A 21,645-nucleotide genomic window follows, 5' to 3' on the forward strand; every position below is an offset into this window, starting at 1 on the left:
AAAAGAATCCAAGATTTAAAATGAATGAGCTATAGGAAATGCAACTGCCTTTTGAAGGAGATAGATTTAGAAGGTGCACTATTCTAGCATACTTGAAATGGTGGGAGAAATCATCCTTGTACACAATTCTAGGGATATTTTCTTTTAAGGGGGCTCGACAGACTTTGTAGTTTGTATGATGAAGTAAAAGATCCAGACTTGGTATCAAATGAGCCAGTTTTCACTTGGTATTGAAGAAGCCAATTTTCACTCACAGTAGCGACTGTTTAACCAGTTAAACTTAGAAAGTGCACAGTACCGGAAAAGATGCAGTTATACGAACGATTCTGGAAGATAATTTAAATAAAGATCATTTTGCAGGCCTTTAACAATGAATTAGAAGAACTAGACTTAGTATTACGGGTCATTTTATTCATAGACAAAAATAGTACAGATAGTACACCTAGTGGACCAGCATAAGCCTCACCCCTCTAAGAAGAGAATCACTACAAATACAAAGAAAGGGGTGGGATAGGCGCCTTAAAAGTACAAAGAAGAGGGGGGGGGGGACATGAAACCTTACTCTTCAGCTTTATCATTTTACCGAGCGTTCCTTTCTTCTTTTGCTTCAAGGGCATCAACTTCTTCACTAGATAGAAGATCAACAATAGGTTCATACACATCCCACTCCTTTCTTTTCCTGATACATTTGGGAGTGTTAAACATAAACAACTGAATCACATATAACAATCAGATGGATATGATTTATATGCGAAAGTTCTGGCAGGTAAAAAACATGTAAGAAACTAAATAGTCGTAAAGTTGATTTACCAATAAAAACCCAATCCTGCAGTGTCAAGCCACTTGAGAAAATTTTGAAGAGGCATGTAGGAGTTGAGTACCGACTAGGTATCTTACTGGGTGTAAATAGCTGTGCCGAACAAAGTATTCACCACGGTTCTTTCACTAGCTATGAAATCTAAACTCTAAAGGATGACCATTGTGCTTTTGATTAATCCAGTGTTAATTGGATTTCTAAACAGGTGGGCAATTATTTTTATTCATTAAAATGAGTTAAAAATTTGGGGTTCAGAATACAAGGCCTTCTGTCAAGTATTTTCTTCCTTGAAGTGGATCAATTCATATAAACTAAGCTGTGTTAAGAAAGTCTGTAATGAGATCATTGACATGAGGATTATTTTGATTACATATCTCATGCTAATATATCTTTCAAACTTCTATTCCAGATAGATTGATCATATTTTATCCCAGTCAAAAATAAATTATCATCATTATATCATATAGCTAGCCCATGACGACCTAAAGGAAAAAGAGAAGTACACAAAGTAAATTGTTGTGGTCTTCCAAAGGCCTTTAGAATTTAGATAGGTATCTGTACTTTAGTGAATAAATTATATTGGCAACTAGAAGCACAAGCTTACGGAATGAAAAGGTATTTTAATTGTAACTAGCACATGACCCATAAAACTGCAAAGAACGGACAAATAGCGTATTTTCAATTTCATAACAACATAGATAATGGAACTTTCCGACTTCACAAACAAAGAATTTCAATAAATTAGTGAAGTTAGATGACGTACCGAATGACGCTAGACTTCTGACCAAATGATTTGACGAGGTCCAATCCGGTAGTACTTGCTTTACTGAGAAAGAGATAAGAATCATGTATGTGTGACGGAGTTTATCCCCTTCATGGCCTAAACTGAATCGTGTGCAACAGTCAGGAGGAGGGGGCAAGAAATGTGTTTAGAAATAATAATAATAATAATTCATCACACCTGACTGGAGTATGATCACCCCCTCGGCGTCCTTTCTTGGCTAGTCTGCTTTCTCTTGCTGAAGCTACATTTTGGACTGCAATCTACAATACGAAATGCAAAACCCCAATAGTAACTGAACCGAGACTAATGTACTTATTAAACTACTTGCACATACTTATGTGCCTCACGTGAGGTGCAAAAGAAGGGAAATCTAACCTCATACAGCTGTTCTCTAATTGCAAAAGCAATTGCAGGCTGCAATAACAGAAGTACTTCTTTTAGCACATTGAAAGGTTATCAAGATTCCAACTTTGACACAACCACTTTGCGTTGCAATTACTAATGAAAAAATACTGCATTTTTTAAACAAGATTGGTATAGAATACAACTACTTACACCAACTTCAGGGTCATGAACACCTAAATCTGTACACAAGGTTTTAGCTAACTCCTCAGGATCGCTTTCAAAGTTGTTCAAGTCCTGAAACCAAAAAATATACATCTGAAAACTCAAGCTAACAGCAGGAGGTACCCATAAAAACTGGTCCCTGATGACAGTATGGTTTACACGAAGATCAAGCTGAGAACAAAACATCATCAGAACTTTTCAACCCCATAAGCAAAAGATAGCAACTCTTCAATGCAGTAACTATGCCACACAATCCAAAATACAACAATTGTGACCTTAATCGGAACAATCCTCTCGCCTGTGTACATATCTTGCCCTTGGAACGATCGAAAAATCTCAACTTGGCTCTGATATCACAGAAAATAGTCATAATCTAGCTATTGCTACCCTATTGCTATCATTCCAAACTGAACTGTCACAATTAGACAGAGTTGAATCACTGCCAAACCTGAATGGAACTAACAATGGCTTTCTCGTTTGGAAGACAGCTTCAAGTCTCTAACAGTTGCTTTCGCAAACTTGGCAATCTCACTATCATGGTCTGTCACAAACCATCATACAAACTCAACAAATTTTCCATTACCCAGAATCTCAAAACACACAAAGATCAAGACAAACACATAAAGAATCAAGCTTTTTAAGGTTTTTACCAGATGGGTTCCAAGTGAAGGTGTCTTTGAACCTCTGGCCTTCCACTTCAAAATCGACCCGGATTGGAACTAGGTTCTGGGAAGTTGGCCTGCGAATTTGGGAATGAATTTTGACCAAGAACTCATGGAGATGCCAAAACGAATAGGGATAGAAGAAGAAGAAGAAGAGGCTTACATTCTGAACTTCTTGACAGAGCCTTTGGGAGCGTGGCCCTTCATGGTGTTCAGGTCTCCCTCCTTTGGAACAAAGTTCGAATTTTTTGGTTTCAAATTTGTGAGCTTTCTTCTTCTTCCTACACGGCTGGCGCTTAATGCCCGACCCGATTGCGCAATGCTGTGTTGAGTTTCGGGTTGGAGTTTTAAGAGCGGATCTTTATGGATCGGGCCTCAATATTTTGTTTGCTTGGTCGGAACTAGATTGAAGCAGAAGCATATGCTCATAATGGTTGAATATAGACCGAGCTTCGTTCATAATTTTGAATCAAATTAGGTAAACCTTAACAATTATCAATTTTTTGTTAAATACATTATTGTATGTTAACCATGTCTCCTCCTTTTTGTGAGTTGTCTCGAGTCTTAACCTAAACGTAGATGGTATATTGGAATTATTCGTTGTGTTAGAAGAGGCATTTTTTTTTTCTATCACTATAATGTTGAGATTGTTGCATTGTCGTAGGCTCTTAAATTGACATATGAGTGAAGCTCTATACTATCTTTCTGGAATCTGATGCTTAAGGGGGGAAATCTAGTTTGGTCCCAAAAAACGGTTTCTTTGACATTGTATACCTAAATATTGTACCTAACACATCAACTTGCTCTAGATTGTTCATCTTTCCCCTTGTAGGTCATTTAATGTGTGTTTCCATTCATTTACCTTATAAATTAATTTAAATTTATTAACAATAAATCTGATCTAAAAATAGATCGATAGAAGTGATGTACAACTCATTCACAAGTCTACAACCCAACACTCGCACATATTTTGGTATTGGCTATCTGCATCTCTTCCTCCCAAGATGGTGACTTGGTGAGAGACATGAGGAGATAGAGTAAGAATCTGGATTCTAACAAAATAAAGAAACCACAAACAGGAAAGGAGGAGAGTAAATTCCAATTGGGACTTTAGTAGAGTGTGAAGTTCACTCCAAAAAAAGAAAATGCCCCCAGAGGTTCCTATCACTATAGTGATCAGGTACCCAACAGTGACTCTCACCACTATACATCATTGATGAGGATGCTAAACTTGGTAGCTAAACCTTCCAGATCAAACTGTGTGGTTATGCAAAATATTTAGTCAAATAGGGAATGGCATTACCCCATTTCCAATTCTGCACTAATCACAACTTTAGCGGTTGGTTTACCTTCCAAGATGCCTCTTCGATCATTTCAGCACTAATGAAAATGGCCTGCCAAAAATTAGTAGAAATAGCACCTATTCTCTTCCAAGTTTACGTATGATGAGGCACAACTATTCATCTTGCCTTTTAAGACACCACCACCCCCACATTTCAAGAAATTGGGCAATCAAATGAAATGGATTTTCATGCAGTACTCCTCAACATCATTAGAACAGATCAAGTACATATGATCAATGTTGCTGTTCAAATTTGAATGAAACACTTTATGATGGTGTGCACGTCTAAAGCTCCCATGGGAGACAAGAAAACACATGTGCCAAGTACTTCCTTGATGAAGAGCGATCATATATATAGTTCCTAATTATCAGAGATTCAATGGCACCAATCTTTCTTGTAGTGACAACTGACAACATCAATCTCACCTAACAATAAGAAAGGAACACAGAAGAAAAATGGAAACAATGAAGCCCTGGTCCCATGTTAACAACCTTGCCTACTCTACAATGATTGATTTTGAAGGAGGAAAAGAGAAACCCAGAAAGAGAGAAACAAGAATAACCTCTGTTATAATTATTATTGATGCTGTACACAGTGTTTGAGTATGAAGTTTGAACCACCAATAAGGCAAAACTGGATTAGGGCAGACACCTCTAAGTCTGATAATAAGTAAAAGATGAACAAATTGATATAAGTAGCTAACATCTGTCTGCTCTAGTGATCTTCAATCTTTTCACAGTAGTCAAGAATATCCTGTTCCAAAAACATAAAATTAGAAACACAAGTTTTTGTAAAGGAAATCTATCTAATATCGAAATGTTAGGGATTAATTCTGCACGAAGCTAAATTTCGAGTTTTGAAATGTATGAAATTGTTACAAAGAATTTGAGTTGGGACTTGGTTGCTTACTCCCAAGGCACATCCCCAACTAGCATCCAATCCCCTTCTTGATCTTCATAAGTTAATACATGATATTTTCCTGAATGGACAAGACTATTATCAGGACCTGCTTTTAACCAAAAGACAAGAGAAATATTAACCCAACTTTATTTTTGATCTAAAAAATAGAGTTCCAATGTAACAGTATGTGTTTGTGTCAACTTACATAGAATGGTGGTCTTGAACATGAGGCTCAGAGATGTGATCAAAGCATCATAACCATCATGAGCAAACAGATTCAGTTTTCTACCAATTGGAATTCCCTCCATGTAGACCTTCACAAATAGAGAAGAATGTTGATGATGGAAATTCTCTGATTTGCCTGAAAGTCTGCTCCTCAAGATCGATTTGATCGGGGGCCAGCTTGACAATGCTCCTTCCCTGAAAAATAATTTTAGACAGAAAAATAGAGGTATCATTAGCCAAGAACAGTAAGCAATCTATTTAGGGAAAACAGAGTGATGGAGCTACATACATACCTTGGACTTGAAGTAGTGGAAGACAAGTCAGAGTGATGAGAAGTTGAGATGCTGAGGCCAAGTCTGAGATCAGTGCTCAAATCTGTTCTGGTATGAGTGCTTCTGCGACTGTTACGAGAATTAGTACCACCATTGATGAGTTTGATTCTGTGTGAGAGAGAAGAAGACGGAGACGACCCAGAAGGCTTAGGAAAAAGACCATCAAGATCAGGATGGTTGCTGCTATCTATGGAAGAAGATGATGAATGTGCAGCATCTCTTAGTCCCATTTCTTGAACTCAGATCAAAGGATATATGAGACTTGAGAGAGAAGATATAAGAATGTGATAAAAGGGTTTACAAGCCTATAACTCAGGCCATGAAACCCTGAGAGATATATAATACTCTGCAATCTCTAAATGACTACATATATACAACACAAGACTGAGCTAGTCTTTCCCCTTCAACAAGAGAGAGGAAGAGACTAGTCAATTGACAACCAATTTGTTACCCCGGTGGTCCAAATTTCCCCTTTGATTTTTCCATTTTCTTTTAGCTCTTAGTTTCATCATCTTTTTTTATCTTACTCCATCAGAATGTTATATTTTGATATACACTATTGTAGTACAGTAAACTAATCAGAGTTTCACTATTGGTAACATTATGGTTGTCTAATTACTAGAAATCAGGTCTTGAGTAGAGGTTTTGAGTACGAAATCTTCATTCTTCGTTCGTAATTATTTCAAAACATGTATGTGGTTGAAGAATCTACAAGTGAATGACATCAAATGTAACCTTGAATTGTTACATATTAAATCATAAGCTTCCATGTAGCTGATTTTGCTTAATAATATAAAGACAATCCATTGCATTCATCAAAACACCAAGAACAGAATGACATGAGCAAAGAATTATCATTTCTTTTCCTAGATTAAGATTTGATTGTTTGCTAAACTAGCATAATTCAATAGTTTAAGAAATTGATGATGATTGCAAGGAAATAGACCAAATGGCAGATTTTCAATCCCTACATGCATGGTTGAAAAACATAATATTAGATTATTAAGTTAAAAAAATTACCGAAGAAAATAAATAACGATTCTTGATCATGAAATTCAGAAATTACACCACACAACGATATTATGCTGATCGCACGCATCTAGTATTCCTTGGTTTTCTAATTGAAGCCATCCACAGGGCCATTAACAGATAATTTAACTATTAATTAAATAATTAGACATGTAGGCTTTGTTACATGTCTGCTCGATCTGTTCTTTGATAATTGTGTTTAGCTTATGTTAAACCATTTTCCAGACCCCTTATTGATCCATAGTTCCAAACACACAGGGTCCAATAAAACTTAGGAACTTGATTACAACAAACTTTTAATTTTTGACAACTTTAGTGATAAATTAAATAATTCATGGAGGGAAGATGAGCAAGTTAGGGAGAGTTGGTTAGTGGAGACAAAGAAGCAGATACTAAAGTTTACATTCTCTTCTTTGGAGGGCAGATGATCTGCCTTCTTTCTCCTTTTTTTCTTAATTGTCATTTTAAGACTAAACAACTCAACAGGCTTTATGTTTGTCACTATAGAAAATGAGCTCAGTAGGGATCAAATCACAAAGCAAGGATGGTCACATTAGCCTAGACTGGTCTTTAAACAAACTAGCTTAACCAGCAAGCCAGGACAACCTTCAGCCATGCACATTCCTTGTCCCTTCACATTACTCCCTCATAGTCATATTATGAACCCTAAGGTTCTTATTAGAAATATTTCTAGTATGATTATGTGTTAAAGTTTAGATTAATAAATTGGATGAACAATATTGCAAGTGAGCTAGCGATTGCTTTCCCACCACCCCATCAGACAAGCAGATATAAAATCGACTTCTACTGCCTTCGTGTATCTTGTTGGCAACACGCTTTCCTTTGATTACATGCCTCACGTGAGAAAATGAACTCAACATGAATATAGAGGAGATGATTCGAGTTAAATGATTTTCGAAAGTTACTTGAAAAAATGTTTATACTTCTCACGGGTTGGTGAAATCACTCTTTTCTTAAGAGATCGTAGAGAATGAGTGTAGCCGTGTAGAACACTGAACACTATGATGAGTCAAAATTTAATGTCCACCATAGAGTTATGATTATATAAGAGAGCAATTTGTATGTAAAAAATCTTCTATTAATGAAGCAAAAAGAATAGTTGACTGGTTAAATTTTTAAACTACCTAAATTATTCAAGGTTTATTAAACTTCAAAATCTATCTGACTATGATTTGAAATATATGATTGTAATTTAGAAAATATAAAAGTAAAAAAAATAGAAAGAAATAAATAAGGAGAAATATAACTACCAACTACTGTATCAGTTGAAAACAGGTCCCCCAACCGTTGTTGCACACTCGTTCTTTTCAACTCTATCCTCCCCCCCCCCTAGCCGAGAATGGCCGCCACGCACTCCTCCACCACATAAAAAAAACTAATGTATCAGTCTTGTTTTTATTTTTTTATTTATAATTTTTGTTAGAATAAAATGAACTAAATACAACACACATGGAGTATGTCATGAGGCTAGCAAATTCGGAGATGGGACAATTTGTAGAACAATATTGTGATCATGCTAAATTTTGCGTCTTAATCCTAATAATCTTGTCTCAATAAAAAAGAATATTGGTCGTCTTTCTGATGTTTGTTGTTGTAGACCAATAGACACTCTGATTGAGAGTATATTTCATGCACTTAGACTGCACACAAAGTGCATTATCAAAATGTCGTATGACTAAATCTATGTATTTTGGAGAAGATTATTCCGGTTTCAAGTATGTGACATCGTTAGAATTATACATAAAAACCGGAGCTCATGAAATTGGTTTGAAAATTACTAAATCTATTGAAACTCGAGGCAATACATAGGAAGCAAAGAAGGAGAGATTAAAGCAAAGAATGGAATGGAATGGAAGGGAGACCAAGATAGACATGAGGTTTCAAACTTATAGAAAGTCTTAAAAGTCGTAGGAGGGTTCGAAGACGATGAGGTGGTTTGAAGAAATTGTTTCAAAGACTTTGAACTAATCCAAGACTATTTCTCTAGAAAGCAAAGACATGACCCCAACTTTATGAAACATGCAATCAACTAATTTCCGCACCCAACGCTTTCACTATTTAGTATCAACCCACCACCACGACTTCTTCATCGACTTATAATTAGTTTTTTGAATAAAAAATTACCAATGCCATATTTAGATCTCATTGTTACCACTCAAGGATCACTTACAAACACTAGCTAATAGCTATGTCTGATATGTGAGTTTAATCATTCCATCAGTTCTAATCTTCAAGATGACAAGATGTGCCCATAATTTGAATCAAACAAATGATGAATTATTATCTATACTTGGGTTACATGATTTTTTTTCTAGTGTGAACTCAAAATCCTTAACAATTCGCGGTTTTGTGAGAGGCAACGCTCTAATTAACTGTGTAACCTTTATTTTTTCAACCATGTATGAATATATATATTTATTTTTATTATTAAAAGTATGAAGACGAGATACGAATACTATCTAAAAACTTTTATAATAAAAGAAAATACATTGCAAACAAACGAAACTCATTGAGCAACATGTGTATAACTACTTCCAACAATCATTCCATATATATTCGGGTCAATCTTGATCTTTCATGCATATTGCACAAGACATGCTGAAAATGTCCCAGGACAAACACCTTAAATATTCATGATGTTTGTTCCAAATTCCAACATTCCAACAATTTAGTCTTTTTATACGTCTTAAGTATTTTTGATCTGACCTCCTCGGACTAGGAATTTTGCCCCCAAGTGAGTCATAGGTTGTTTCATTTTGTATTAGGTTTCTAAGATGCATCCAATTTTTCCTTTGCCTCACAGAGACGTGCAGTGCGAGGTCGAGGTGGGTTCATCCCCCAAATTTTCCCCCCACTTCAAATGTTGGGATGAATTTGGCATGTAAATGCATGATATGGTTTTGTGGGTTTATTTGTAGGGAAATACTTAGAAAATTGATATAGAAAATGGGTGGGGGAACAAAGTAGCAAGCTTGATCCTGAAGAAAGGTAGAAGAAGATTTCGGAATCAGAAGGGTAAAAGAAAAGGTTGTTCCCCCAAGGTTGCTTAATTCGGTCTGGCTCAGCCTCCTCCTCCTCCTCCACTTCTAGTGGCTCTTCTGGCATATCTTTCTCTTACTCCAATGACATTGATCTTCTTCATGCACTTTGTGTACAACTCAAGCCTAGGTATATATATGTATTCTTATACATATGCTTCTGCACTTTTTGATCTATATATGTTCCTCCAGCCTAGCTTGATTAGTTTATAGAAGACATTGAAAGTAAGAGAATTTGAGGGTGCCCTAGCTTTGCTTTGGCTTTGGATTCTGGTTGATTTAGGACCAACCTAAGCTCCCCAACATGTTAATTAGTACTGCCCCCCATTCTCAATCACAGGTCATTTTCTATTTTATTGTTCATGTTCCTTCTTTTTTTCATATCTCTCAGAATTTGTGAACCCAATAAAGGGCATTGCCCCATTGTATTGAAGAGCCTCCAAAGTGTCCTTTTTACTTTCTTCATCTATTACATTCCCTAATTCACATAGATAGAAAGAGAGGTTAATTTCATATCTTTATGATCCTACTTTTCAGTCTAAGTCAGATATAGGAAGGTATTGAGTGAGTTACATCCTTTGCTGGGATTGTTGGGCAGGATCCTTTTTCCAGGCTTGTTTATTCTTCTGTTTTCTATTTGGTAATCTAGATCTGCATAAGTGCATAGGATTAAGTAATAAGACAAAGGAAAATGAAGTTTCTTATATCATGGGGTAATATTACAATATTATTACAGCCTCATGGTTAAACTGACTACAACTAAAATGAAATAGAATATCAATTCAATTCAGTACATAGTACAATGTTAATTACATCCCTTCAAACACATATACTGATAAACTCACCCAAAACAAACACAAGTAATTACTACTTGGCCCTAACATGAAAGAATTAATCAAACAAAATCTTGAAAAATCCCACACAAAAACAAGTAGAAACATGGTTCTTGGCCTCCTGTCTTCACCAAATGTGGTACACCAATCCAATCAACCACTAAGAGAATTATTTCACATTTTCCTGATCTCCTTTGATTTCTGGTGTAAGGACTTTTGAGCTGGGAGACTTCCCAATTATAGCTTTCTTCACCTTCACTAAAGACTGCTTCACCTTTGATATGATATTGCCTGATGGCTTCTGTGCTGGTTTAGCTGAAACAACTTGTACTTGGTCTTTGGATTTTTGAGTCTCAAGATCACCATCTTTGCATGACTCAACATTTTGGGCTACATCAGTTTTCGTCTCGTTTTTAGCTTCTCCGTTCACCTTAATGTCCTTATACTCATCTTCTTTGACTAATCCCTCAACCAAATCTCTATCACTCTTCTGCTCCCCCTCTACTGATTTTTCAATAACCTGATCTGTTTCATTTTTGAGCTCATTAGTACCATCCTTGGATTTTACTTCGTTTTCAACTGATGTTTCTTCAGTTTTCTGATCACTCTCCTTAGTTACTTGTGCTACTTTCACACTTTCTTCAACCTTCTCTGCAGCTTTTTCACACTGCACCGTCTCGTCCTTGACATTATCAACCACACCTGCTTCTTTCTCCACCAGTTGAGGTTCCTCATTCTTTGTTGACTCGCAAGCAGCAGTAGTCTCCTTCTCACCCTCAACATTTTCTTCAGCAGGCTTGACTATTTCACTTGATGTATTAGACTCTAAAGTTCCCACTTTTGTACTCTCATCCATCTGTTCTTCAATAGCAGGTGTCTCCTCTTGTTTATTCTCATCTGCTTCACTTATTTGTGTCTTCTCTGCTTCTTTCTCAACTGCTTCAATTGTTGTTTCCTCCACTGCTTTATCCTCGCATACTTCAGTAGCTTGTGTTTCTGGTTCATCTGCTTCAATCGCTATTTTCTCTACTGCTTTATCCTCGCATGCTTCAGTAGCCTTTGTTTCTAATTCCTTCTCAACTGCTTCAATTGCCATGTTCTTCACTTCGTTATTCTCACTTGCTTCCCTAGCTTGTATTTCTTGCTCATTTTCAACAGCTTCAAGTGCTACTTCATCTGCAGGTGTATTGTCTGCTTCTTTGTCAACCGTTTCAATTGCTATTACTTCCACTGGTTTATTCTTGTCATCTTCAATAGCTTCTGTCTTCTCTGGTTCATTCTCAGCAACTTCTTCAGTAGTCTGTGCCTTCTCTGCTTCTTCATTCTCAATTGTTTCAATAGTTTGTGTCTTCTCCACCTCCTCAACTGCTTCAATTGCTATTTCCTCCTCCTTTTCAACAGCTTTAACTGATGGCTTCTCCTCCTCTGGCACATTTGCAACTGGTTCAGTTGGTTGACACTGGTGATTAGCTTCGATGTTTTGGACAGGAACATGATCAGCCTTCTCAACCTCAATAACCAGAGGAGGTTCGGCCTGGTTGACCACCGGTGTTTCTTCAGATTTAGTGCTAGAAATCTCTACACCTTCAGTCTTTTCTGCTTCACAAATTTCCTTCTCGTGCTTTTCAGCGTCGGTCTTGGATGGAGGAGCATCACCTTGTTCAGCTGCATGTGCTTCTTCCTTTACTATTTTCTCATGTTGCTGCCATAATACAAAATCATATCAGCTGAAAGTACCATACATAATAGGTCAGATCTGAAGAATTATAAGAAGTAAACTTTAAAAACAACAGTACAAATCAGGAAAACCTGCTTCTACACCCTAATGAGTTCTGAGGGCTAAAGTATAGTGATAAATTAATGAATCAACCTAGTTTTTTTTAGTACTAATGAATGAATGAGTTAAATGCACTGAAGAAAAACTTGGAGCCAAACACATTGTTAGCAGTTGAACCAGCAAAGATGCGGCAAAACACATTAAAGCTTGAACCTAGTAAGTAGTAACTAAATATATATGATCATCATACATAAATATACGCCACGCAGAATCAGGTTTAGGGAATTAGAGCACTTTAGCCAACATGTTAGATGTATTCGGGACTGATCAAGCTTCAACTAGTTGCAAAACTACTTGACAATTTGAACATATATACTTATTCCACTAATAAAATAGATACACTGCAAATGTTTTAAAAAGCGAAAGCGTACCCCAGGCGTTTTCTTGAGAGTCTTAAGCCTTAGAACTTGAGGCGCATAAAGCGTAAGTCTTATGTTATAAAAAAATTAGTAGTTAAATGTGTAAATATATAATTATACACATACAAAAAGAATAAATATACATAAGAACTTACCAATTTATTACATTTAGATATAATGAAATTCATAATCCAAACGTTTTTGATAGTTTTCCTCAAATTAAATATATTATATAAATAAATATAAAAAAATACTTAAAAATATTATTTTCTAAAGCGTAGTAAAATGCGTAAAAACGTAACATAAAGCGTAAAAAGCGAGTCTCAGTGTCCAGACCGAAAAACAGAGGCGTTATGTAAGTAGCTTTAAACTTTTTAAGCCTCAGGCGAGCCTTAGAAGAGTTTTTTTTTAAAACATTGCACTGCATAAACAGGTTAAAATTAACTGCTATATAATATAACTATATAAGATCCTGTACACAGTCTCTAACCAAAACTAAACAAAGATTCAAAGAGCAACATATACAACATAATCAAAGCTGTCGAAATCAATTAAGCTGTGGCAAATACCTGATTATCTTCAGCAGTAGGTACAGATACAACATTAGTAGTCTCAGCAGACATGGCTACGGAATGAGATGTGAATCAGGAAGAAGAAACAGAGAGATGCAAATAGAAAAGAGTTAAGAAGGATAAAGAGCACATAGCCTCCTATATATTCCAATACAAAAGCAGCAGCAGTAGACAGAAGGGTGGTCACATGAGCTGGTTAAGGCATGTATGTCATGCCTAGGAATATATAATTCTGGGATATATGCCATATCAATATCAGAAGACAACTCACTCCTCCAGCCAGGCACCTTATGATATACATTAACTGCACATGAGCTTCCTAATACATACATGGTGGCACAAAGCCCCAACAAGATTTCATCTTTACAGGTACTAATAGTGTAACTGGTAAATTCTAAAACTACAATATACATTTTCGCCGGAGTGTTATTACTCCGTAAGTATTAACTAATTCGCAGCTCACAATTTCGGAGTTTCAATACTTCAAAACACTAAAAACAATTCATTTGTGTGCATATTTAATTATCTTACACAGATAAATTCTATCTAGCTTGCATTCCCGACCTGGCCTACTCGATCCGGACAGAGTGTTCTGTTTGACCAGAAAGTTAAAAAAGATTTAGAAAATCAAAAGGTGTAGTATTTGGCATGTTAACACAAAAAGTGATCATGACACCCCTCCACTTAATTAAGCAAATAATCATCCACATTTAAAAGAATAATCTTATCCAAGTTCATAAATGTATGATAAATTAGTATCCTTTTGGAAGTCTAGAACTGATCAAAGCAACCGATAACATTATTCTTATACATGCCACAGAGAAATCGATGTAGTCATTGGATTGACAGAGCATAAACAGGTAGACTTATAAACAGACTGTGAGGTATGCATGATCATGTTTTTGTATCCTAAACAATATGGGAATCATGATTGATGACATAAGTGTCTGAGCATCTTCTATAACTATGAACTTATGACAGATAACCAGAACAAAAGCAGATGTGGGGATTGCAGAAACTTGGTGAGCACATTATTGTTTGGGGCGGTGGAGGAAAGATGTGTGAGGAGGGAGTGGTAGGCTAGACAGAAAGAAAGGCAAGGAAAGCCAAGAACCCCACGCTGATAACTGACCCAAGGGGAATGTGGAGAGGCAGAGCCACCATACCCTTTGTGGAACTTCTCAATGGACCACTCTCCTCCTATTATCTGAATCTATAATCACCCAAAGAAAATGCAAGTGGTTAATGGAATATGTTTTAGTTTAGACAAAAGAGCTGGCTTGATGAGGGAGTATATAAAACTATAAAAGTGGCATGCTAGCTTGATTTGCTTGTCAAGATGATAAGATGTAAGAGCATCGGAAAACTTGGTTAGTTGTAGGCATTCCATCGAACATGAATGAATGATGCTAAAATGTGACATATTATGTACATACAATGAAGGAATCTCATAACTGAACCTTCAAAATTATAGTACCATCTTTTATTTTATTTTTCAACAGAAAATAAAATCTTCTATTTTTCCGACTTTGGACAACTGATAAGAAAGTGAAAGTCCATCTTTGTGCGACATGTCAAAATGCAACTTAGGCCCCTACCCCTAACCTCATTTATTTATATATTTTTAATTTTTGAAATAACGGACAATCCCTTTTATTTAATCGGTGGTTCTGCAGCACCACCGCGCCCTTGATTCCAATGGAGATGTTAAGACCCTAATTGATCAGTCCCCGTTGCCTACCCTTTTCACTTATAGGTAATACTACTAGTTATGTTATTGAGCTTGTTTTGTTGTGGTAGTAATGAGAGCATATGGAAATTAGAGTGGCCTAGTTGGGTGGGTTACAACTAGTTATGAGTTGTTATTATTAGAGAGTGTGAATGTGATCAAACTAAGGATATGGTATCTGACATTATATATATTCCTAGACCAAAGTGGGAAGGTGGTGAGTATGATGGCGATGAAAAGAGCAGACTAGACGTGCTTCAGTTAGCTTTGGAGTTGGGAGCAGATTACATTGATGTTGAGCTTCAGGTCTCTCCTTAATGACTATATAACTCTAAAGCATTCAACTTTTGTTTATGTTTTTTGTTGAAAATTTTATGTGGGTGGAAGAATATCAGTATTTTGTGAGGAAACAAATACTTGAAGAAGCATGTCAATACATTCTCCTTCCTGTAAAATGTGAACAAGCTACTGTTAGTAGTGTGGCCGTAGTGTACAGATTTGAAACAATTTACTATTTTGCATTTTGACTTTATAATAACGACGGTCCTAAGTTGCTAACGTTTTTACCCCTGTTGAAGGTTGCTCGAGAATTTATTGACTCTATAGTGTGATATTGATTATGACAGGGGTTGTGAGTTGTGACAGAGGTTGTGACATGTAATGTGATATTAGTTGTGACAGAGGTTGTGACAAGTAGTGTGACATGAGTTGTGACAGAGGGTGTGATAATGGTTGTGACAGGTAGTGTGATAGAAATTGTGACATGGGTTGTGATAGGTAGTGTGACAGAGGTTGTGACAAGTAGTGTGATAGAAGTTATGACAGAGTTGTGAGTTGTGACAGGTAGTGTGACATTGGTTGTGATAGGGTAGTGTGACAGAGGTTGTGACAGAGACAATGTATGTGACAGTGGTTATGACAGTAGGTGTGACAGTGGGTGTGACAGTGAGTGTGACAATTAGTGTAATAGGTAGTGTGATAGTGGTTGTGACAGTTAGTGTAAATAGATAGTGTGACATGTTATGTGACAGCAGGTGTGATAGCGGTTGTGATAGTATGTCTGACAGGTAATGTGACAGTGGTTGTGACAGGAGGTGTGACATGCCGAGAGAAAATGTGGAAATATGCGAAATTTTGTTAAAATTCAAATGAGATTGGTATAAGTATGCTAATAATGAAGAGAATGTGTAGAATTAAGGAACCTTGAGCTTCGGTTTCGCTGGAATTGCTTAGAGCACCACCATCGATGGCGGCAACTCTTTACGATGGTTATTGAGCCATGTACGGTTGGTCGATTCGGAGTGGGTAGTATATCAAATGAAATAGGGGAGCGAGATCTTTCTAACGGTATCAATTTCGTCAAAATCTATCACCGGACGAGAAAGTTATGGCCGAAATTTAAAAAATAAGGAAAAAAAGAAGAAAAAGAATGATAAATAGCAAAACAGTTCAGAAAATATTTTTAAAGTGACTTTTTTTCTCATTTTGTTGATCTTTTTTATAATTTTCACTTAAATGTGATGACTTTTTTATAATTAGTTCATAAGTAATGATTTTTTTCTAATATAAATTAATATATGGTACTTTTTTATAATTTACTCAAAAAATTGATCTACACTCATAATAATGATCAAATTGAGATCCATTAGACATCAGTCGGATCAAACTGGGATCCATTAGATATTAGTCTAATTATTGTATTTTATTGTATTATATTGTATTTTAGTTGTTTTTCATAATCCATATCATATGTTGTAGTATAAAATGTTATAACTCGTTGTTAAAAAATTATATTTTTCAAGTATTATTAACCGCAAGTCTTTGGATATTCCTTATAAAATCAAAATCAATAACTGAAAACTTAGATAACTAGATTGATCTAAAAACTACTGTATCGTCACTATATTTGAAAAACTATTTCTTTTTATACGTATTTGGATTGAATTGAAGGAGGTAGCCCACTAACTAAGAAATATGATGAACTATATGAGATTCTTACATCTAACATTTGAGTTCCACGCAATTACCACACGAGAACGTTACCTCAGGTAGTATGTTGTTATAGTAGATTTGACCCACAAGGCCACAAGTATAATGTTGCTCTGTATTCTATTATAAGAAACTCTAGTTTCTTCCGTGGAGTATCTAATACTCATTCTATCTCTCCCTCTATAGGATCAATGTTATGAATCAAACAATCTGCAATCCTCATCATCTCTCTCTTTTTCAGCCAATTCCTCATCATTTCGTTTGACCAAAACTCTTCTCTTTCTCAAGTTTACCCAAAGTGGATTCGCGATGCTACCATGAAGGAAGATCTTGGGTTGCTCGATCCTGGGTTGTTCAATGGTGATGGTGGTGGTGTGATTAGATTAAAGAATACCACCACACTTCTTAACAACAATCTACCTCTCAGACTGCATCCAGGTCTGCTGAGGTATGATGAAAATCAAATCAAACGAAGTAAAATAGCTATAACCGATGCCAGTTTTCTTTGGGTGGCGATGGGTGATGGTTGGGTGTGGCTAGGGTTGAAGACGACCAAGCTACAATTCTTGCCTAGAGTTTCACAAGATGAGTTTGGGGCCTGGGCTTTCGGGTATGTATTTAAACCCAAATTTTCAATTTAGTCAGTTTTTTGTCTATTACTACGCTCGTCTAAGTCGTAGAATAGGCGAGAATTAGGAATAATTGAGCTTATTATTAAAGAATGATTTTATGCCGCATGTTAGCTTTGAGTTTTTGCTCATGACCTCTTGTATGTGTTTTATCACAACTGATGAGTATGTAATAGCTATTTAGGCCACATAAAATTTATAAAATATAGTATGTTTGCCATCAAAATGTAATATGTTGTTATTATTGGGCAATTGTTTAGGGATTTGTGTCTATGTAAGGAAATATAGTATGTGGTCACCAACATGCATGCATGGAAACATGTTTGTATTTTAGGAAAAATTCTAGTGTAGGGGCACTCTTACCACATGTCTGGCACATGTGGCCAATCAAGAATTTAGAAAATTTGTGTATCCTATACAACCGAAAGAAGGGTTTTAGGGTTAAGATAACTATATGACTTAAGAACATGTATTATAACTTTACTAATATTGAGAAGAGGCATGATTGGCTACTCTTAATTAAATTTATTAATCACAAGCATTTCAACAAACGCTCTTGATAACTTTCAATAAGATACATTTTTTCATTTCCCAAAACCAAACGAGGTGTTACGTCGAGAGTCCGGCGAACTGATGAAGTACTTTTTCACCTACAAACCACAAGCACACGACGTTACGAAGTAAAGACCGGGTTGGCCGGCCTTCAACGCTCTAATGCTTAAGTTAGCTACAAAGATAGACACGTGTAGAGTTAGATAAGAGTAAAGGTGAGAGTGAAAGCTTAGGAATGTCCTATTTATAGAGACAAATAGTGTGTGATCATAGAAATTACCAGACTGCCTTTGCGGGGCCAACGGATGCATGTAGTGGATTTTTGTGCCAATTAGACCCTAAAATGACAAGTAATCTCGATATTTAGCCTATAAAGGGCGTGATGTTAATTTGAGTCATATAACCTTAATAGGATCCCCGAACCGAACAAGACATTAGAGTACATTGTGAAATTGTCTAGCTATATTGTACTTGTGTAGCAAACAATAACCACATTTAAATGTTCAAAAGTGGTAGCTATCGATCCACATAACTCAATATAACACTCTCTAACAACTTTCGTACTTGTGTAGCTAATCATTACCACGTTCAAAAGTTGCAGCTGAAAATAGTTCTGCAGAGATCTATGCACTTATTATCTACATAGGCTCTTTGTAGCAATTCATCATTCTATCCTCTATCTCTTTAATTTTGGAGATTGGTATTCCTAACTTTGACTACCATATTGATGCGTCCTTTGTTTTGGTCCTCGAGAGTTAAATTTTCTCTCGGACATGGAAAGAAGTGTGGGAAAATGCTTGGCTGTGTGTCGTTTGGGAGAAACGCTGGGCGGCTGTTTATACATCAACGTGTTCCTTCTCAAACCAAAGCTTTGCTCATCCCCTTCGTACGTTCTTCTCCCTAAAAAACAATCCCCTAACACTCACCAACTCAATGAACCAGACACTCCCACCAATACATCATTCTCAGAACTCATAAAAACCTACCTTTCTGGCTTAGCTCATAATCAAGGTCGAGAAAGAGAGAAAGAGAACCAGTAGTACTGCTTCTGCAATGTCTTCAAGTTTGGAGAACCAGCAGCAGGCTGGGTCTTCCTCATCTTCATGGAGAAGGTTGAATGCCAACAACTCATCTAGCTCCCCTAATTCTCTCCATAATCATAACAAGAAGCATAAACTAGGTTAGCTTTGCTGATCTTATTTATTCCCTACTTAGTTCATTGAATTTATTTCTGTGTTATGGGGTTTGAATGTATGTATACTCCTCTCATCTTATGTGTTAATTAGACGTTGATTCATTTTGCTCATCGGATGATGATGATGATGATGATGATGATGGTAATGTTAATCCAGAAGATAGCGATGAAGATATGTTCACCGTTCCTGACGTCGAGGCTATACGGCCTGGTGATAATCCCATTAGCACATCTACAGTCACCAACAATAATGCCACTAGCAAGAACACCCCTGAAGAGACAGGCTTATCGGGCAAAAGCCGCAGAGGGCGGAATCCGGTAGATAAGGAGTATCGACGACTCAAAAGGTACTATGAGATTGATAGTGCCATTGATCGTCTTCTAACTTTGTACAATTAATTTATATACATGTTAATTGGCGACGATATAATGTGCTATACAATCCGGCAAGAGAACATTAGCGTCGATCGTCCAATTTGGTGCATACATAGGCGTAGGACAACTTAATTATAAATAAGTTTGAACATTGACTGAATTCCTGGGTAATCAATCAGTAGAACAAAATCGTTAAAATTAGAAAACACAAAAAAAATTATAATACATACGTATGACATATACATAATTACAAATGTGATAACAATTTTGTAGTCTGAATTGTAATGTTCAGCGTTATTTTTTGTAAAATTGTAATTGTAATCTTATTAGTGGTATTACACAACGTACAAACCTAGCTTGCTTACAAGTTTTTGAACATCAGATACATGCATGGCATAATTGCAATTGTTACCCAAATGTGATGTAGTGTTGCTTAATTGTCTTCGTTTTACCTTAATTATCAGATGATTTACAATATAGTTATTCTCATGCATTGTGTCACCTGGAACTTATGTTAGGGTCGGCATTTTTTTTATAGCTCTCTCCATTGCAATAATCATAATCTTCACGCAACATGAAGGTGTGGCTTTATGGACAAATATTGCCCAAAATATAACTAATATAAGTCGTATCTCTACTAGCTACTTGTCAAAGTTTTGGGTTCTCATATTATCAGTTGAACATATAGTCTGTTTAGATTGCGGCTTAATTGATACGTACTTTCCGACAAATTAATATGGTTCCAAATTTCCAATTAACACTACTGATCATGGAAACTCCTCCATTGCCCTAAACTAGCAGATTGTTAAGAAACAGAGTTTCTGCTCAACAAGCCCGCGAAAGGAAAAAGGTCTATGTCAATGACCTGGAATCAAGAGCCAAGGAGTTGGAGGATGCCAATTCTAACTTGGAAGAAAGGATCTCGACCCTCGTCAACGAAAACACCATGCTGCGAAAGGTGATGGTCCATAAGCTTACTAGAACTTCAAAATTCATCGATCATTACTACGTACTGCAAGCTAGCTCTTTGTAAAAGATTTGTTAAACGTTTGAAATCATTCTGTACCATGCAGGTTCTTATGAATACAAGGCCAAAAGTCGACGAAAGTATAGAGCAATCGGGTAAGTAATAAGAGCTGCATTGATTAGGATTTTAGAGCAATATTTTGGACATTATAGAGACCTCTTGGGACGAATACGTGAGTGATGGCCTTCAGTGTTCCCCCATGCATAAGGTGTTCGTTAGTTTGTTATTTATATATGAAGACTCAACTGCATATGGATAGTGTCCTTAAATAATCTGAATATAAGGTCCGATATGTTTGCTCGCAGTGGAGTCTTTCTTACTAATATTGAACTTTCGTCTCCTACACTGTATTTCTTCCGTTATTCGGATGGAACTACATTACAAGAATTCATCACGATTTCTTTGCAATTTCTTAATGCATTTTTGGGGGATCCTTGTGTATTCCATTGCAAAAGTACGTATTAGGTCACTAAGAAAATGGAATACACAGAAAGATGGTTCCATTCTCGGATGATTTGAAATGTGGGAGGAAACTAATGCCTTATTAGGCCACTAAGAAAATAGAATATACAAGGTTTCGTCTCCTACATTATGTACTTTTCCCGATGGAACTACCAGAATCGTTTAAAAATGCTTTATGCATTTTCTCAATTGGTGGAAGAAAACGAGCCCTCCCGCCAATCAAGAGCAGGCAAAAACGTCGCCGCCTTCCACAGTCACCAACACAGGTCACCGAATCCACGGACCCCCTGATCGTCTCGCACCCACTCGCAAGTCGATCGCCGTTGTCCCGACGAGCACCTAGATCCAAATCGCAGACAATCGGATCC

At 36.5% G+C, this 21,645-nt stretch overlaps 4 protein-coding genes across 4 annotated transcripts; 1 reads left to right on the top strand and 3 right to left on the bottom strand.

Annotated features, from left to right (window-relative positions):
* Positions 1-242: 242 nt before the first annotated feature.
* LOC126791114 (chromatin structure-remodeling complex protein BSH) lies at positions 243-3,140 on the bottom strand. The gene is given in 11 exon segments (XM_050517519.1): positions 243-679; positions 1,581-1,643; positions 1,779-1,861; positions 1,977-2,015; positions 2,157-2,240; positions 2,292-2,339; positions 2,444-2,515; positions 2,617-2,644; positions 2,646-2,709; positions 2,819-2,907; positions 2,994-3,140. Coding segments are annotated over 11 exon segments (714 nt in total). The 5' UTR covers positions 3,038-3,140; the 3' UTR covers positions 243-579.
* A 1,577-nt stretch (positions 3,141-4,717) lies between these two features.
* On the bottom strand, positions 4,718-5,940 carry LOC126791539 (auxin-responsive protein IAA31). The gene is made up of 4 exons (XM_050517998.1): positions 5,592-5,940; positions 5,279-5,493; positions 5,083-5,179; positions 4,718-4,926 (listed from the first exon to the last, which is right to left on the bottom strand). Exons 1-4 carry the CDS (start codon positions 5,858-5,860, stop codon positions 4,872-4,874), a joined length of 636 nt encoding a protein of 211 aa, XP_050373955.1. The 5' UTR covers positions 5,861-5,940; the 3' UTR covers positions 4,718-4,871.
* Positions 5,941-10,559: 4,619 nt separating this feature from the next.
* LOC126791630 (uncharacterized) lies at positions 10,560-13,389 on the bottom strand. The gene is made up of 2 exons (XM_050518106.1): positions 13,317-13,389; positions 10,560-12,253 (listed from the first exon to the last, which is right to left on the bottom strand). The coding sequence occupies exons 1-2, from the start codon at positions 13,368-13,370 to the stop codon at positions 10,721-10,723; spliced, it is 1,587 nt and encodes a 528-aa protein (XP_050374063.1). The 5' UTR covers positions 13,371-13,389; the 3' UTR covers positions 10,560-10,720.
* A 5,857-nt stretch (positions 13,390-19,246) lies between these two features.
* Positions 19,247-21,052, top strand: LOC126790292 (transcription factor HY5-like). Its single transcript, XM_050516480.1, has 4 exons — positions 19,247-19,398; positions 19,571-19,760; positions 20,590-20,746; positions 20,862-21,052. The coding sequence occupies exons 1-4, from the start codon at positions 19,272-19,274 to the stop codon at positions 20,916-20,918; spliced, it is 531 nt and encodes a 176-aa protein (XP_050372437.1). The 5' UTR covers positions 19,247-19,271; the 3' UTR covers positions 20,919-21,052.
* Positions 21,053-21,645: the final 593 nt, after the last annotated feature.

Source organism: Argentina anserina, chromosome 4 (assembly GCF_933775445.1).
Source record: "Argentina anserina chromosome 4, drPotAnse1.1, whole genome shotgun sequence".
NCBI classification, from domain to species: domain Eukaryota; kingdom Viridiplantae; phylum Streptophyta; class Magnoliopsida; order Rosales; family Rosaceae; genus Argentina; species Argentina anserina.

Bases quoted from the DNA above. Each gene is read 5' to 3' on its own strand.
- LOC126791539 (XM_050517998.1), bottom strand. From the start codon at position 5,860: ATGGGACTAAGAGATGCTGCACATTCATCATCTTCTTCCATAGATAGC. The intron at 5,494-5,591 runs GTATGTATGTAG...ATTATTTTTCAG, and splicing joins TCCACTACTTCAAGTCCAAG to GGAAGGAGCATTGTCAAGCT. The intron at 4,927-5,082 runs GTAAGCAACCAA...TTTTTGGAACAG, and splicing joins GTTGGGGATGTGCCTTGGGA to GATATTCTTGACTACTGTGA.
- LOC126791630 (XM_050518106.1), bottom strand. From the start codon at position 13,370: ATGTCTGCTGAGACTACTAATGTTGTATCTGTACCTACTGCTGAAGAT. The intron at 12,254-13,316 runs GTATTTGCCACA...GTATTATGGCAG, and splicing joins CTACTGCTGAAGATAATCAG to CAACATGAGAAAATAGTAAA.
- LOC126790292 (XM_050516480.1), top strand. From the start codon at position 19,272: ATGTCTTCAAGTTTGGAGAACCAGCAGCAGGCTGGGTCTTCCTCATCT. The intron at 19,399-19,570 runs GTTAGCTTTGCT...ATGTTAATCCAG, and splicing joins TAACAAGAAGCATAAACTAG to AAGATAGCGATGAAGATATG. The intron at 20,747-20,861 runs GTGATGGTCCAT...TGTACCATGCAG, and splicing joins AAAACACCATGCTGCGAAAG to GTTCTTATGAATACAAGGCC.